General features: G+C 36.5%; 1 protein-coding gene and 1 pseudogene across 2 annotated transcripts; one reads left to right on the plus strand and one right to left on the minus strand.

Annotated features, from left to right (window-relative positions):
• Positions 1-216: 216 nt before the first annotated feature.
• LOC131157340 (uncharacterized) lies at positions 217-1,844 on the plus strand (annotated as a pseudogene).
• Positions 1,800-15,026, minus strand: LOC131157326 (protein ABA DEFICIENT 4, chloroplastic). 2 transcript variants are annotated; one of them, XM_058111389.1, is made up of 7 exons: positions 14,429-15,026; positions 13,675-13,735; positions 12,013-12,232; positions 3,479-3,579; positions 2,357-2,485; positions 2,138-2,226; positions 1,800-2,033 (listed from the first exon to the last, which is right to left on the minus strand). In XM_058111389.1, exons 1-7 carry the CDS (start codon positions 14,548-14,550, stop codon positions 1,892-1,894), a joined length of 864 nt encoding a protein of 287 aa, XP_057967372.1. In that variant the 5' UTR covers positions 14,551-15,026; the 3' UTR covers positions 1,800-1,891. The 2 variants fall into 2 exon arrangements, with proteins under 2 accessions (XP_057967372.1, XP_057967380.1); XM_058111397.1 differs by lacking the exon at positions 2,357-2,485 and having other exon boundaries at positions 14,429-14,983.
• Positions 15,027-15,432: the final 406 nt, after the last annotated feature.

A 15,432-nucleotide genomic window follows, 5' to 3' on the forward strand; every position in this document is an offset into this window, starting at 1 on the left:
TAAAATTCAAAACCTAAAATTTATGCTTCAAAATATATGTACTAAACACTATCTTTTAAAATATTTTAATTTAATTATGTTATATTAGAAAACTAACAATTGGCCTGCCTGATATGATATTCTCCCTCCAGCATTTGCAATGAATAAAAACCCGGCACAGCGGCCCATCCCAGCCGGTTTAAGTCCCAATCATTAGCTGTGCTGACCAATTGATGAGAGAGAGAGTGAGAGTGAGAGTGAGAGAGAGAGAGAGGAGGTCGATGGATTGACCATTGTGAGGCACTCCATGGCGCCTCCTCCGTGTCCCCGAACGCATTTTCTGCTCCAATCGCTAAGAAGTATAATCTCTGTTCCCTGCAATCCTGCCAGCAGCATCTATAAACCGGAATCCACCCAGAACTGGAACGTGTAGAAGTTGGTTCACGGCATGCGGTTACTGAGCGATCGGAGCACTTGGGGCATTGGAGGCCCTTGCTACTACTTTCTCCAGGTTTCCCATCGAAACCAGCTCCCTGCGGCTATCAGGTTCGGTCTTGCTCGCTCCTTTACGCTTCTCCCGCCGGTTTAATTAAGCACTCACGTTCGCATTTTCGGAACCGGGTTTCATATTGGTTCAGCAGCTTCAGCTGCCCCCCGACTCAGATTTATGCTAGTTTTAGTTGTTTTTGCGCCCATTTTTTCACGCTATTTTATTCATTATCCGTGACAAGAAAAGAAAGTAGCTAATTTTTTTTTTTGACGAAGTTGAATTTATGCGTTCTATTTTTAAAACTAATGCAGATACTGTCGTGAGCATTCCATCGGCTTCATTGTTGTTGGTAAAGGCTCAAATTTTACTCTTTGATGATTTGGGTTTTGACGGCTGTATTATCCTGAATCAAGTCCAATTTCTGGAGAGTACTGAGGCTGGCATTTACAGAGATGGAAGTGGGTATCCATGTAATCGGTTGGACGTGCAATGTTCAAATGAAGGATTCGCAAGTCTCGAGTTTGCTGCAGGAATTCCTGGGACCGTGGGGTTAGCTGTTTATATGAATGCTGGTGCAATGGCCCAGGTTAGTCTGTTTCTTGTTGTATAAATCATTCCGCTATTTAGAACCCTCTGTTCATTCAAAAGTTCATTACGAGTGCATGAAATTTAAGTCTGTTTTTTTACTGCAGATGTTGTCGATACAGTCGAGATCATTTCAATATAAGGCGAGTTTCAGACACTGAACAGAATTGATATTGATTTTGGCCATCGAGCATCAGCATTTCAAAATATGACAGATTTGGCAGCCACTGTTGGGGTTACATTCAGGCTGAAGCATTCAAAATGGGCAAGGAGAAGGCAACAAGAATATCTTGAAAGGTACCCGGAAGGATTTAATGTCTGGAACGGTAAGTCTTTGAAAGATTTTTCACGTTTCCTTGGTTTTGTTCATAGGAGAAGAATGTCTCAGCCACTGCTGCAGCGAAGTGCTAGTCCAGTGTTTCAGTATCCATCTGATTTGGGAGTTTCAGCAGCAAAGTTAATTGAGAGAGCTGGATTGAAAGGGTTGAGAGTTGGGAGCGCAATGGTTTCCAGAGTCCACGCAAATTTCTTCATCAATTTTGGTGGCTGCACTTCACATGTCATGCTTGAACTCGTTGGTTTTATTAAGTGGGAGGCTGACCTTAAGTTTGGGGTACAAAGGAAGATGTATTGTACGTTCTCATGTCATAAACTCAGAAATGCCCAGTCATGCAACAGTTCTTTTTAAAGTAAAAACAGGGAAAAAAAATTCCTGCTTGCAAAGAAAAAAAAAATCCCTAGAAAATTGATGAAAATAATTGACATGTTCATTCAACTGAAATTTTTGCAATTCTGTCCATCTTGCCAATCCAATATTTTCACAGTATTGCACTGAAATCACATGCCGTGTTTGATGAGTGTTTTTGTTAGTGCTTTGGTGATTACATGAGTCATGATCCCAATAGGGCAGAAAAGCAGGCACAAGGAAACTGAATGTCGGGTCTCAACTTCGTTCTCTAGTCCGTCATGAAAAACCTGCCTGGACAAAGCACAACCAGAAGTGTCAGATCTGAAATACAATTGTGAGCACGTGAACATGCATGTGTTGCCAGCACACTTTTTGGAGAGAGAAGAGAGAGAGACCTTGCAGCAAATAAATCTACAGCCAATAAATGAATCCATGCAGAAGCTAAAGTCATTTCACTGGAGAACATCCTTGCTATGCCAGAAAGCTGCAAAGAGAGCATGCACAAGGAGAAGAAATAGTTAACTAAGACACCTACTACAAATCAATCCTGTATAACTAAACAAGTGTAACAACCATGTATCAATTTTTTTTTTACATGCTAGGAAAATACACACCTCTGGCAGCCAGTATTTACTTGCAAACATCAATCCTATCGTTTCAGGCGTCCAAGAAAGGTACAAAAGATATGCATACAAAAGTCCAAGCACAACATAAGGAATGCTACTTTCCGTGAACTTCTTCGTCTGCATTTTTAAGTTTCCTAAAATTATGCTCATTACTTGAAGAAAATAATAGAAAGCTTGAAGATTTTCTAATACCAATGGTGCTAGTTTTGGATATGTGGTCACAATTCCTTTACCTTATGAGAAAGGCCTTGGATTTAGATTTATATGGATTTGGATAAAATGTACTATAAAATTATATTGATTTTGTCCAAATCTATCCAATCCAAAATCTGAAATCCATGCTCCCAAACGCAGCATTACTGTTTTCTATTATTTTTATTTTTTTATTTAGTAAATACAGTAATGCAAAAACAGAGAGAGAGAGAGAGAGAGAGAGAGGAAAGGAAGGATAAAAAAGAAAAAGGGATTAAAAAAGGTGGGAGAATTTTTTATGTAACATTTGGCTTGTGGGATGAAATATGATGACAATGGAATAACTATGACACAAGACATTCCCATTGTGAGATATGGGAATAGTCATTCTTTGTCTCTTCCATGTTATTTGCCTTAGAATGGTTCTACATTTTCTTTTGTATTACGGCCACTCCATTCCCATTCTGTTCCATTTTCACAAAGCAAGCTTAACCTCACAGAGAGAGAGAGAGAGAGAGGGAGAGAGAAAGAGAGAGAGAGGGAATTTAGGGGGAAGAAACCAATGTAGGGCTCAATTTTTCAATAATGCATAAAAGTGCCTAAATCTACACAAGGTCAATCCTTATGGGAAAAACAAAAAAGAAAAAAGTCAAGTCCCAAAATCTGAACCAATGTATTAAAATATGAAATGTAATAATAAAATATTATGAATATAATGCCCGAGATAGTCCTCCCATCCCATAACCCATACTATAGTGAAACAACTGTGTTGCCTCAAACTTACCCCTACAAATACTGGCACTTCTTTTTTCAATGTTTAAACTCAATACTCATGTAAGCCAAAGAACAAAGTTCGTAAAGAAGGTGCAAATATTGAAATCCATAGTAACTAAGCAGTTCATAAATATAAAAACATACCAAATTGGCTCTAGGAGCTACAACCATGAGGGTGTAAAATGGGAGAACAGCAGCGGTTCCCATGGTAAAAGCACTATTGGCAATTTGAGAACTTGCCCAACCTGCAAGAAAACTTAGGAAATATATATAAAAATCAATTGTTCCTATTGATACAACAATGCAAATGAAAGCGGTATATGAAGATTGGGAGGGGTAGCAAGGTGTAGGTTAGGAAAACTTTTATACAAAAACAAATTTTCTTGGTTTGCTGCTCAAATATATTGTTTTCTTATCTCATTCAGTAGCAAGGCTCTTCCGGTAAGTCTCCTGAGTACAAGGACTTGTTCAAAGCAGTAGCATACAAAATAATGGTGAACGAAAATTTTGACTGTGCACTACAGCATGCACAGCTAACCAGTTGCCTAAGAAAATCCCTCAGGACATGGCTGGAAAAAATGTCAAAAGACTTGGACACTTAAGCAAGCAGGTCAACATATCTAATTTAAATTCAGCTATTATTTCTGTTTTTGGCACTGTGAAGACATACACATACAGAAGTGCCCAAAGGTCATGACATAGTGGTGGAGGACCATCTACATCCCATAGTGTAACTGTCTTGGGCGCAATTCTGGTAAGGTATTGTCCACTTGGGCCCACTGGCCTCATGAGTTTGTCTTATAAAAGGTGCCTCACATAGTTGGAGCCCAAAGTATGCTTATAAACCCAAGATCTCCCTAGTACACACCCGATGTGGGACTGTAACACATAGGCCACCCATTATGCACATGTATTCTAGGCATAGGTTTAATAAGGTTTGGAAAATAATGTTTGCATGGAGGAACTCTTTGTACTATCTAGTGACTTCCTTTAGTATTTTGTAATTGTGTGTATAGTTTGGCTATTTGTGTACAATGAGTTAGTTGCAGTAGTGGTTTAATTGCTGTACACGTAAGCTGAAGCACAGTTTTGTTTTAATCAGATTGCAGTCCCCCCCCCCCTTCTCTCTCGCTCTCTCTCTCTCTCCCTCCCACAGGCTCCAGCTGTTCTTCTTCTTCTTCTTCCACCTTCCTCCTTCCTTCTTCTCTTAACTCTCTTCCAAGTCTGTCTCTCACCTCTGTTCTGTTCCTTGCCCATCTCTGTTCTTCTTCGTCCTGCTGCTGCTACTCTTCTTCTTCTTCTTCTTCTTCTTCATGATAGAAAAAGAAGAATTTTATTCATAGATTAAGAATTTACCAGGAGAATACGACATCTGTCTTAGGAAAATCTGGAAAAATCCAACCAAAAACAGAGAATCGAAAACTAAAAAGAACAAATAAAACGAGCACAATCTAACAATCAAGCAAATACCGCAAGTCGTGCTGAATATCTAAAAAGCTCACCCCCCTTAAAATTCCCATGACCCACACACCAAAGAGAAGCCAAATAATGTATCTTTGACCAAACTAGAAAAATATGACTTCCCTGAAAAAATATGCGCATTACGCTCCATCCACAGCCCCTAAAATATTGCAAAGAAAGCACATTTCCAGAGTGCTGCCCTTTCCTTTCTGCTGCCAAAACCAACAAAAGAAACTGCCAAAAAGTCTTCCACCATCTCTGAACTCACCCAACATTCACCTAGCAAACTAAATAACTTATTCCGTATCGTCCAAGCATAATCACAATGTATAGAAATATGCAATGCAGATTCCGAACAGTTAAAGAGAAGCACACAAATATCTAGAGAGAGACCCCTTCAAAAGTCTCCTCATCTGTAACAAGTTATTGTTGTTAATTATATCAAGTGCAACCAGCCAAATAAAAGTCTTGATTTTATAGGGTGCTGTTAGATTACCACTCTACCTTAAAGCTTCAGCTGTTAGGTTGTGGGCCAACAAAGTATATCAAGCTTTAACACTCCCTGCACGTGCTGCCCCGATAACACATGGAGAGATAAACACATAATAACAGAGAGTATAATAATTTTTTAAACACAAATGCAGGCGACAAGACTAGAACCCAGGACCTACAGGTAACCAACTATGATACCATGTCAAATTACCACTACTAAAAGCTTAAGCTGTTACGTTGTGGGCCAACAATGTATTAAGCTTTAACAGGGACTTTGGCTTTCTATATGAAACCAAATTCTCACATTTTCATGACTAAAATTTGTATGATTAGGAAATTTGAAATTGCATAATTCCAAGTTTCTTGTTACCATTTTAAAAAAAAATTGCCGTGTGTTTTGTAAATTCCACTAGTTTATTCATCATTTGAATCCTTGTTCATACCATACTTAGTCCATTCCTTGTTGCCAAGTCAAGCGAGACCATTTCAACTCATAATCATATGCATTATATTCCATGACTTCATGCGTGTGCATTGTAGTAATTTTTGGACTCATATCACTTGTAGTAAAGTTCAGTCTTCCTCAGCATCGTTGCACCATGCTGCATTACTCATTCACTGAACTTGCATCAAATGATACCCAATCCTTACCTATCCTATTAGACACTCTTCAGGAATCAACAAACCAAAAGTATGAGCATCTCACACAACAGTTTGACCAAGTCATGACTTTGCTAGGTAAGCGCCATGTTGTATAAGACATAGAACCATCATTAGGCACCCAAATGAGTCCCCGTATTCAGTAGGGTCAGCCCAAGATATTCTTCCTACTCCAGGAGTTCCTTCTAGCACCAATAAATATGAGTCAGGTTCCAAAACAGACTAGTACACTAATTCAGCCTCAAGTCAATCTAGAGCCTAGGTTTAAGGAAGGTAAATTTGAGTTTAATGATGTAGAGTACCAACCTAACCCTAGGCATGCTCAATATTCCCCCAGAGGGCAAGACACGGAGTTTTTTCCCGATTTATCTTTTTTTTTTAAATGATAAATAGGGGAAAAACTCCTACTCACTCACCCTCTCCTCTCTTCAGCAAAGTTTTTTGTTGTTGTCAGAAATCTACCAGCTAGCTAGCTAGCTAGCCACTCACCCAGCCCTGAATTCTTGTACTTCTGCTCTATAAATTAAATGGTAGGAGACGTTAACATTAAAAATATATTACATGTACTGAAGAATAATTGCAGTTCTCTCCTCCTCGTCCTCCTTTACTGATGGTACCCACGAGTTTATTGGTTTGTACGGGTAGGCATATTTATTGTGTCCATCCAATAAATATATATTATATGCAAAGATTAGAACATGACAAAATCCTTGGCAAACACATCCAGAGCATGTGAGTTTAACTAACATTAATTTTTGACTAAAAGCTATTTTCATGTCATTCAGAATTTAACAAAGTCTAAATTTTATTTAAGATTTCTACACAAAGATAAAATATTTCTTTCTTTATTTTCACCACCTTCAGTTTAAATTTTGAATGCTAACAAAAACATGCTGATCTTTTATCACATTTTATTAAGTTTATTTTTAATAATTATTAAATTATTCTAGATATTTTGAGCTCATTGGTCTCTAAATTTTCTTAAATTATTTATTTTAGTATCGTACTAACATAAACATGCTGATTTTTTATCACATTTTATTAAGTTTATTTTTAATAATTATTAAATTATTCTAGATATTTTGAGCTCATTGGTCTCTAAATTTTCTTAAATTATTTATTTTAGTATCTTACTATATATAAACTTGCTGATTTTTTTATCACATTTTATTAAGTTTATTTTTAATAATTATTAAATTATTCTAGATATTTTGAGCTCATTGGTCTCTAAATTTTCTTAAATTATTTATTTTAGTATCTTACTATACATAAACATGCTGATTTTTTTATCACATTTTATTAAGTTTATTTTTAATAATTATTAAATTATTCTAGATATTTTGAGTTCATTGGTCTCTAAATTTTCTTAAATTAAGTGGTTTGTACGGGTAGGCATATTTATTGTGTCCATACAATAAACTCGTGGGTATCATCAATAAAGGAGGACGAGGAGGAGGGACCTTCAATTATTCTTCAGTACATATAATATATTTTTAATGTTAACGTCTCCTACCATTTAATTTATAGAGCAGAAGTACAAGAGGACAGGACTGGGTGGGTGGCTCGCTAGCTAGCTAGCTGGTAGATTTCCGACACAACAAAAAACTTTGCTGAAGAGAGGAGAGGGTGAGTGAGTAGGAGTTTTTTCCCGATTTATCATTTTAAAAAAAATATATTAAATAATATCTTTTTTGGGAAAATAATTCCCGGAATGACACATGGCAAATCTCGCTACTTGAAGTAGCGAGATAACGTCAGAGTCATTCCAGGAATTATTTTCCCAAAAAAGGTATTATTTAATATATATATTTAAAAAAAAAAAAGATAAATTGGGAAAAAACTCGGGCAAGATGGGATGACTATGGAGATGCCACAAAAAGGGTCAAGATAGACGTGTGTGCCTATGATGGGAAATTAGAGTCAAGCACCTTTTAGATAGGGTAGTCTGGGACCGTATAAAGGATGAGGACAAAGTTTGGTTTGCCAAGATGAAACTTCTAGGACTAGATGAGGGTGAGCTTATAGATGACTTTGAGGAGGATGACCCCCATGTCAACGTGGTTTGGTGTGTCTTATCCAGTACCATGGATGGTGAGAAGGGGAAACGGACCACTATTTTCCACACCATCATTCGTTGTGGAGAGAGGACACATAAGTTATTGATGGGTGGTAGTAGCATGAAGGCTACTCTAGGAAGATTTTAAAGGGGGTGAGCCACATCCTCATCCTTTTAAGGTGAAATCAGTAAACAAGACAAATCTACCACTTACCAAGAAGTGTCTTGTACCCATCCAAATGGGAGATTATAAGGATAGAGTACAACGTACTCCCAATGGATGTGGCTCACATCCTATTAGGGAGACCATGGTTTTTTGGTCATGATGTAACCAATCATGGTAGGGAAAACACATGCATTAACGCACAAAGATGAGAATATCATCTTGACCCCTACCAAGCCCACACACAAGGATCCTAAGTTAAGGAACATGGTAGCCTTTTTAAGGAACAAGGTAGTCATTCCAGTCCCAGTTCAAAGAAGCATTCACTTGCTTGATCATAGGGCTTTTGAGCAAGAGAGCTTAGAAAATAGGTACATTTTAGCAATCGCCGCTCAAGAGGTTCCTTTTGAGGATCAAGAGTTTCATGAGAGTACCCACCTGAGGTAGAAGAGTTGCTAGTTGAGTTCTCTAATGTTGTGCCCAATGAGTTACCTAGTGAGCTACTACTTATATGAGACATTCACCATGCTATAGATCTCATTCATGAGTTGCATGCTGACGTTAGGTGAAAACTTGCTATGAGTAATATGGATTATAAACTTACTGCAAATGTGCATTAGAGAGCTAGAGAGTTTAATGTAGGTGATAGTGTCATGATTTGCATAAGACCTCAATGCTACCCTAGATATTCAGTTCAAAAGCTCCATGCTTATGCTATTGGCTCTTTCCTCATCCTTAAGAAAGTTGGACCTTGTGAATATTTGCTTGATTTACCTACTCATATGACCATTAGTCCAGTTTTGAATGTAGAGGATTTAACACCTTACCAAGGCACTTTTGAGCCTCTTGGTTTGCCATTTGATGCTCATGCAGGTTCAGCAGCTCCTCAGCCTCCCTCTATTTCTCAACCACAGGAAACAGTGAAGTCTATATTGGATGATGAGTTTGTGACATCTCCTCACAAAGGATTTTGTCGCTACTTGGTTCAATGGAGAGGTCGTCCTGAGTCATATGCTACATGGCTTGCCAAGGATGATGTCCGTGGTAGTGCTCCTAATTTTCTAGAGTCATATTTGCAGTCCCACTCTACAAAGTAGAGTTCCTTTCAATTGAGGGAAAATAATGGAGGATCATCTACATCCCACAGGCCACCCATTCGACACACATTTCAGGCATAAATTTAAGAAGGTTTAGGAAATAGTGTTTGCATGGAGGACCTCTTTGTATTATCTAGTGACTTCCTTTAGTATTTTGTAATTAGGTGTTTAGTTGGGTTATTTTTGTAAATATGTTTTAGTCGTAGTGGTGGTTTAAGTGTTGGACATGCAGGCACAAATATTAGGCACTGGTTTAAGAATGTTTACGAAATAGTGTTTGTATAGAGGACGTCTTTGTATTATCTAGTGACTTCCTTTAGTATTTTGTAGTTAGTTGTTCAGTTGAATTTTTTCTTTAAATATGTTTTAGTTGTAGTGGTGCTTCAAGTGTTGGACATGCAAGTTGATGTATAGTTCTTCTTCTTTCCTACATCACATAGTTCCTTAGTAGCCTTTAATGTTATATAGTTCAAAATGTAATACATATCCACTACTTACTATGAGAGATTGAGAATTTGGATGAATTCAATGTACAAATATAATAAAAAAAAACTAAATGAATTGCAGGAATCAAACAATTAGTCATCGAACCAACTGAAATGAGAAAAGGAGAAAAGATCGCTAAGAAAAGAAAAGCATTAGTGTACATTTTTGACAATATAGGAAGCTCTTCTGTGCTACATCTTTAGGACCTTAAGTTAGAGAAGAGCTAAGGTTCTTGGATTAAAACTAGGACTAATACAGAAGAATAGAAGGTTACGCTAATCTCCAAAAAATATCTGGTCAAGTATCTGAGTACTAAAGGACAAAGCTTTAGGAAAGAAATCAGTAAATTGGCAAATTTACAAGGGCATAGAAGCTGATAGATACTGTGGCATGATTTAGGGTTTCATGTGAAGGATTTGAACTAAAGAAATGTTAGCAGTAAAATGGTACCAGGAACAAAGCAGCATACAGATTAGAAGAATTTGATAGAACAAACCAGTTAAAAGATACATAATTCCACTAAAGAATGATTCTGTATAAGTAAACTTGCAAAAGGATGTATATGTCAGCCAGCCAAGGCATCATGATATTATTTGCCCAGTCATCTATCCTCAGAGCCTATGGAGAAGGAAAAAAGCTAAAAGACTAAGACCAAGTGGATGAATGAAAGAACTCTTCTTGAATTAATTTTCCCTTTTGCCTAATTTTAACCTCCATCCAACATCAAATATTTTAGATTTGGTAAAAGCTCAAAGCTTTCAAAGCCAAGGACTAGTAAACAGAAAAACATGAGACAGTCTTAATTCACAGTTAGCTTCTTACTTGATGTTGGTTCTTAATTTGACCTCAGCCTTCTACTTTCAACACTCAAAAACTCATTTTGTGGGATACAAATATATTTCATAATGGAGTAATGGACATTACAATATTCAATGAGAATTAACAAAGACAGTTCAAGCAAACGAAGGTGAGGAGGATTACTTGAGTCTTGAGTATAATTATTACGTATTTGCTCAAAATGTTGAGGTATCTAACATGATAACAGAATGAAGTAGGGACCCAAGCACGATGGTACTACACAATCAAAGCCTTTTTCATCTCCTGGGAACAGAAGCACAAGACTGGTAATACCTTATTATTTATCTAAATTGAATAGAAAGATCAAGTTTCTTTCCTGAAGGAACAAACTAGCATAGATATCAATCAGATTTTAAAAGAGTTCCATTGCACAATTTATATCTATGTAGAAACAAATATTATTGCAGTTTATTCTTATTTTTATCTTGGGCTACTCATTGCTTCATTACAAATAGTAGCGTTTTGTCGTCCATTCATGAGCATCCAATGAAGTTATGGAAATAGTTGTAATGATGCAAAGGGTTTTAAATATTTTTGTTAGTTTTAAAAACATATTTTTCTTTTACCAAAAAATAAGGATATAACATATATTGATTTAAAGAATAAAGAAATTCACTAAAATTATAACCAACGATAAATAACCATTCCTTTGTAGGTAAAAACACTTAGCTTCCTAAGAAAGCCTCCTATGAGTAATTACTATATGAAATAGCAAAAGTAGAAGGACTATCCTAAATAGTTGCCCAACAAAATACTCATTTGGTCTGATGACAACTTCCAAAAGTTGCAACATAATGCTAATGTGCATATATGAACTAATGCCACAGTGATAGTTTTGCAAATAATATTCAGCTGAAAGAACCATTAAACAGATCTAGTCTTAACCTTTTAAAGAGCACAAGTCCAAACATCAAAAGTTTACTTCATCAAAAGCCCACTGAGTTATCTAAAAAAAATACAGTGACTTAAAAGCTTGTGAAGTTTATACTGTTCTGTCCAGTTGAAAGCTACATAAAAGAAATGTCTTTTTGTGCTCATAGGAGGTCAACATGCCAGAACTTGAGGCTCACCCTAAGCTTAATGCTATTTTATCATACGCAAACTAAAAGGAAGTTTATCTCTGTGAAACAAAACACTGTTTAATTTCAATTTAAGGATCTTTGAGCATTGATTTCACACAAATTGTTACTTAAAAAATATGGAGGGCCTGAAGTTTACTTGTTTTCTTTCCTTTTTCCCTTATTTTTGGAGTCATCACTAGGATTGTGGTAGGATGAAACCCATATAGTATGATATAGAAACAAAGCACCATTTTGTACATGCACATGCAAATGAAATCTAAGTGATATCTATGTTAACATTAACTGGCAACTTAGCATCATTATATGGTAATTAGAATGATTACATGAAACACCAACGCCTTTTCTATACAGACTAACGCTTGCAAGTTTTGGTCTAATGCTAACTTTGGGTCCTCCTGAAAAACTCCAGTCTCTGCTTAGCTTATCTTCTGCTCTTGCAATTTGTTGACCAGAAAGTTCAGTGCTTCTACCCCCCAATGCAAAAGTTGACCTATGATCCACTCCAATATTCTGTGGTGGCATAACGGCTTTGAAGCGGGCAATCTAACACCAATGAACCCCAAAACTGTGAGGAACTTTCTCAATCACACACACAAGTCAAGATAGTAAAAACGAATATGAAGTACAAAAATCACACTTGGTTCAGAAAAAAAAACACATCAGTTATCTCAAATTAACAACCATGGAAACATTTGATATGCTAAACCTTCTAAAATAATGAATTCAAAAATTTAAACTTGCCTAGAACTAGGTAGGGACTAAAGAGCTCCTTATATTTGAGAATGAGGAATAAACACGATTCATATTTTAGAACTTTTGAATAAGGCACCAACTATGAGAGTTTTTAGTAGATAGAAGACAACCAAAATGAAAATTGGAAGTCAGTTTTTGATCGATGAATTATTGTTTGATTTCTGCAATTCTCGTAGTTTTTATTACTTTTTTGTATATTGAGTTCATCCAAATTTCCATGCTAGGTAGTGGATATGTATTTAAATTTTGAATTGAATAACATTAAAGATTGCTTACGGGCTATTAGAAGTAGGAAAGTATCAGAATTCAGAGAAGAAGAAGAAGAGACACAGCAGCAGCAGCAGGAGGACAGAAGAAGAAAACAATGGGGCAGGAACAGAACAAAGGTGAGAGACAGAATTGGAGGAGAGACAAGAGAAGAAGAAGAAGAAGAAGAAGAGCAAGAGCTTACAAGAGAGAGAGAGAGAGAGAGAGAGAAGGGGGGGGAGGGGGGCGACAATCTGATTCAAACAATAACTATTCATCAACTTGCATGTCCAGCACTTAAACCACTACTAGACCTAACACATTTACAAAAATAACTCACTAAACACATAATTAAAAAATACAAAGATGTCCTACACTATTTCCTAAACCTTCTTAAACATATGCCTAAGATAAGTGTGCCGAATGGGCAACCTATGGGATGTAGATGGTGCTACATCATTATCCCCTGGCTAAAAGGAACTCTGCTCTGCAAAGTGGGACTGCAAATATGACTCCAACAAATTATAAGCGCTACCATGGACATCATCATCAGCAAGCCATGTAGCATCCAACTCATAAATTGGAGCTTACGTGTTCATTGCTCAAAGGAAACGATTAAATAACAATTTTTCTCTCATAAATTGCAAATATATTTCAAGCCTACGTATTAAATCACCACAGCCTCATACTCTATGAATTCATAAGTTTGAAACACTAGCTAATTTCTAAATGAAAATAATTAAAAAAACACATGCGACAAATTTTAGCAATCACATTCGAAGATCAAGAACACTAGTACAACTCAGCCTAACTACTAGTCAATTGTACTATAAAAAAAGGAACTTTACTGAGTTACAATCTGTGATTTTCCATACCCCAACAAAACCCCACTTTTGAAGGTTAATTCTAAAATGATTAGATATGAAACCAGAAAAAAATGAAGGGGACAATAAAAGACTAAATTAAACTTGAGATATTAAAGGTACCTCTCTAGGGCCATATACTGCAGCAATGACTTTTGTGTTACCCATCTCAAAAACAGCAGAACTGCAGTTAATCATAAAAAAATAACAGGTCAAGCTACATCAGTTCAAATGTTTCTTCTACAGTGGATGGAAATTTAAAACAAAGAACAAAAAACTATGCTGGTGGAAAAAGCTTTGGACACAGCGCCAATCTCTGCTCGTATCTGCCTCATCTGATATCTTAATGAGATTAAGAGAAGGGATGAACTTAGAAGCCCACAGAGGGAGGAAGAGAACTCAATGGGACAGCGACCATCTAAGCAAAGCCCTTTGGGATTCACGTACTCCATCTGAGAACGAGGTTTGAATAAAAGGGTTTGAAGAAAGTTCGGTCATTAACAATTAACAATAAGAGGATACAACGGCCGGGCTATGGTAGTTTATATCTATCTATCTATCTATACAATATATATATATATATATATATATATATATATATATATATATATATATATATATATATATTTGGGCATGTTTTTCCTTTTGTATGAAAAGTATTGAGGTAATAGCATCACTCATGCTCAGTTATGAGTCGCATAATCGTTAAGAGCACTCATACTGGAGAACTCAAGAAACATTAACATCAACTTTGCGTTTCACCATTCAAACACTGAAACATCTGCTTTGTTCTTGGGGCACTTCAATAGTTCAATCATATCCTGCGAACTAGTAAAACGTAGGTAAGGATATGGAGAAGAAGGAGGAAGGGACTCACGTCGAGCAAAGAAGAGCCTTCGAGCCTTGGACGGAGAAGAGACCCCGAGTGTTCGGACCTCTGGTAGACTGGCAGAGAAGAGGCTTCGAATTCGAGCCTCGACAGAAGGAAGCGCAGATCATCGTCTATGAAGGCTGAGATGTCCGGCCAAGAAGGCTTGGAGGCTGTGAGAGAGGATCGAAAGCTGGGACGGGATGGCGAGTGCTAGGGTTCAGGACCTGCAGGACGTTCCGACGAGCTCCTGCTGCTCGTCTCTTTTTGTTCATCTGCCTATTTTGAGACGTTGCTCATCTGCTTCTTTTTGAAGTTAAAATGTTGTTTCAACAATTCTTATACATACGGCTGTCTATAAAAGTATTTAAAGATCCAGTCTGAAAATTCGATCCAATTTGTATTCAAGTTTTTAATCAATTGGTTTGTTCGGCTCAGTTTTAGAGATTTCCAGGCTCTGTTAATTCAGAAAGTATTCAAAAAAAAAAAAAATCATGTTTTATTAAAAAAAATATTGATTTATCTCAAAATGGTTTTTGGGTTCTTTTTTTAAAAAAAAAAAAAAAAAAACTCAAAAATATTATTAAGTAAAAACTAAAAATGCTTTGTCGACCTACACCCTTGATCTCTCTTTTAAGAGGGTATGTATGTAGTCTATCCTGAATAGATGCAGCCACAACTTTCAAGAACACAAAAATCCATTTCTTTTCTTATGTATTTATGTGTTTTTTTTTTCATTTTCTCTTTGTTGTTTTGAAAATGCACTTAGTAGGTTTTCAATGGGCACAAGTATTTTCATAGACTCTATGAAAGCCTTGTCAAAAGGGTTAAGAGTTGCATATTTTCTAGAATAAAAAAATAAAAATAAAAGGGTGGCTGCGATTGACCGAGAGCAAGGCATAGGTCAACCAACCTCTGAGGGTGGTTGATCGATTCATGTCTTCTCTCATTTTTATTTTCTTTTGCAAAAAAAATTATAAAATTTAACTTTAATAAAGTAAATATTTTTTAAG

Source organism: Malania oleifera, chromosome 1, assembly GCF_029873635.1.
Source record: "Malania oleifera isolate guangnan ecotype guangnan chromosome 1, ASM2987363v1, whole genome shotgun sequence".
NCBI classification, from domain to species: Eukaryota; Viridiplantae; Streptophyta; class Magnoliopsida; order Santalales; family Ximeniaceae; genus Malania; species Malania oleifera.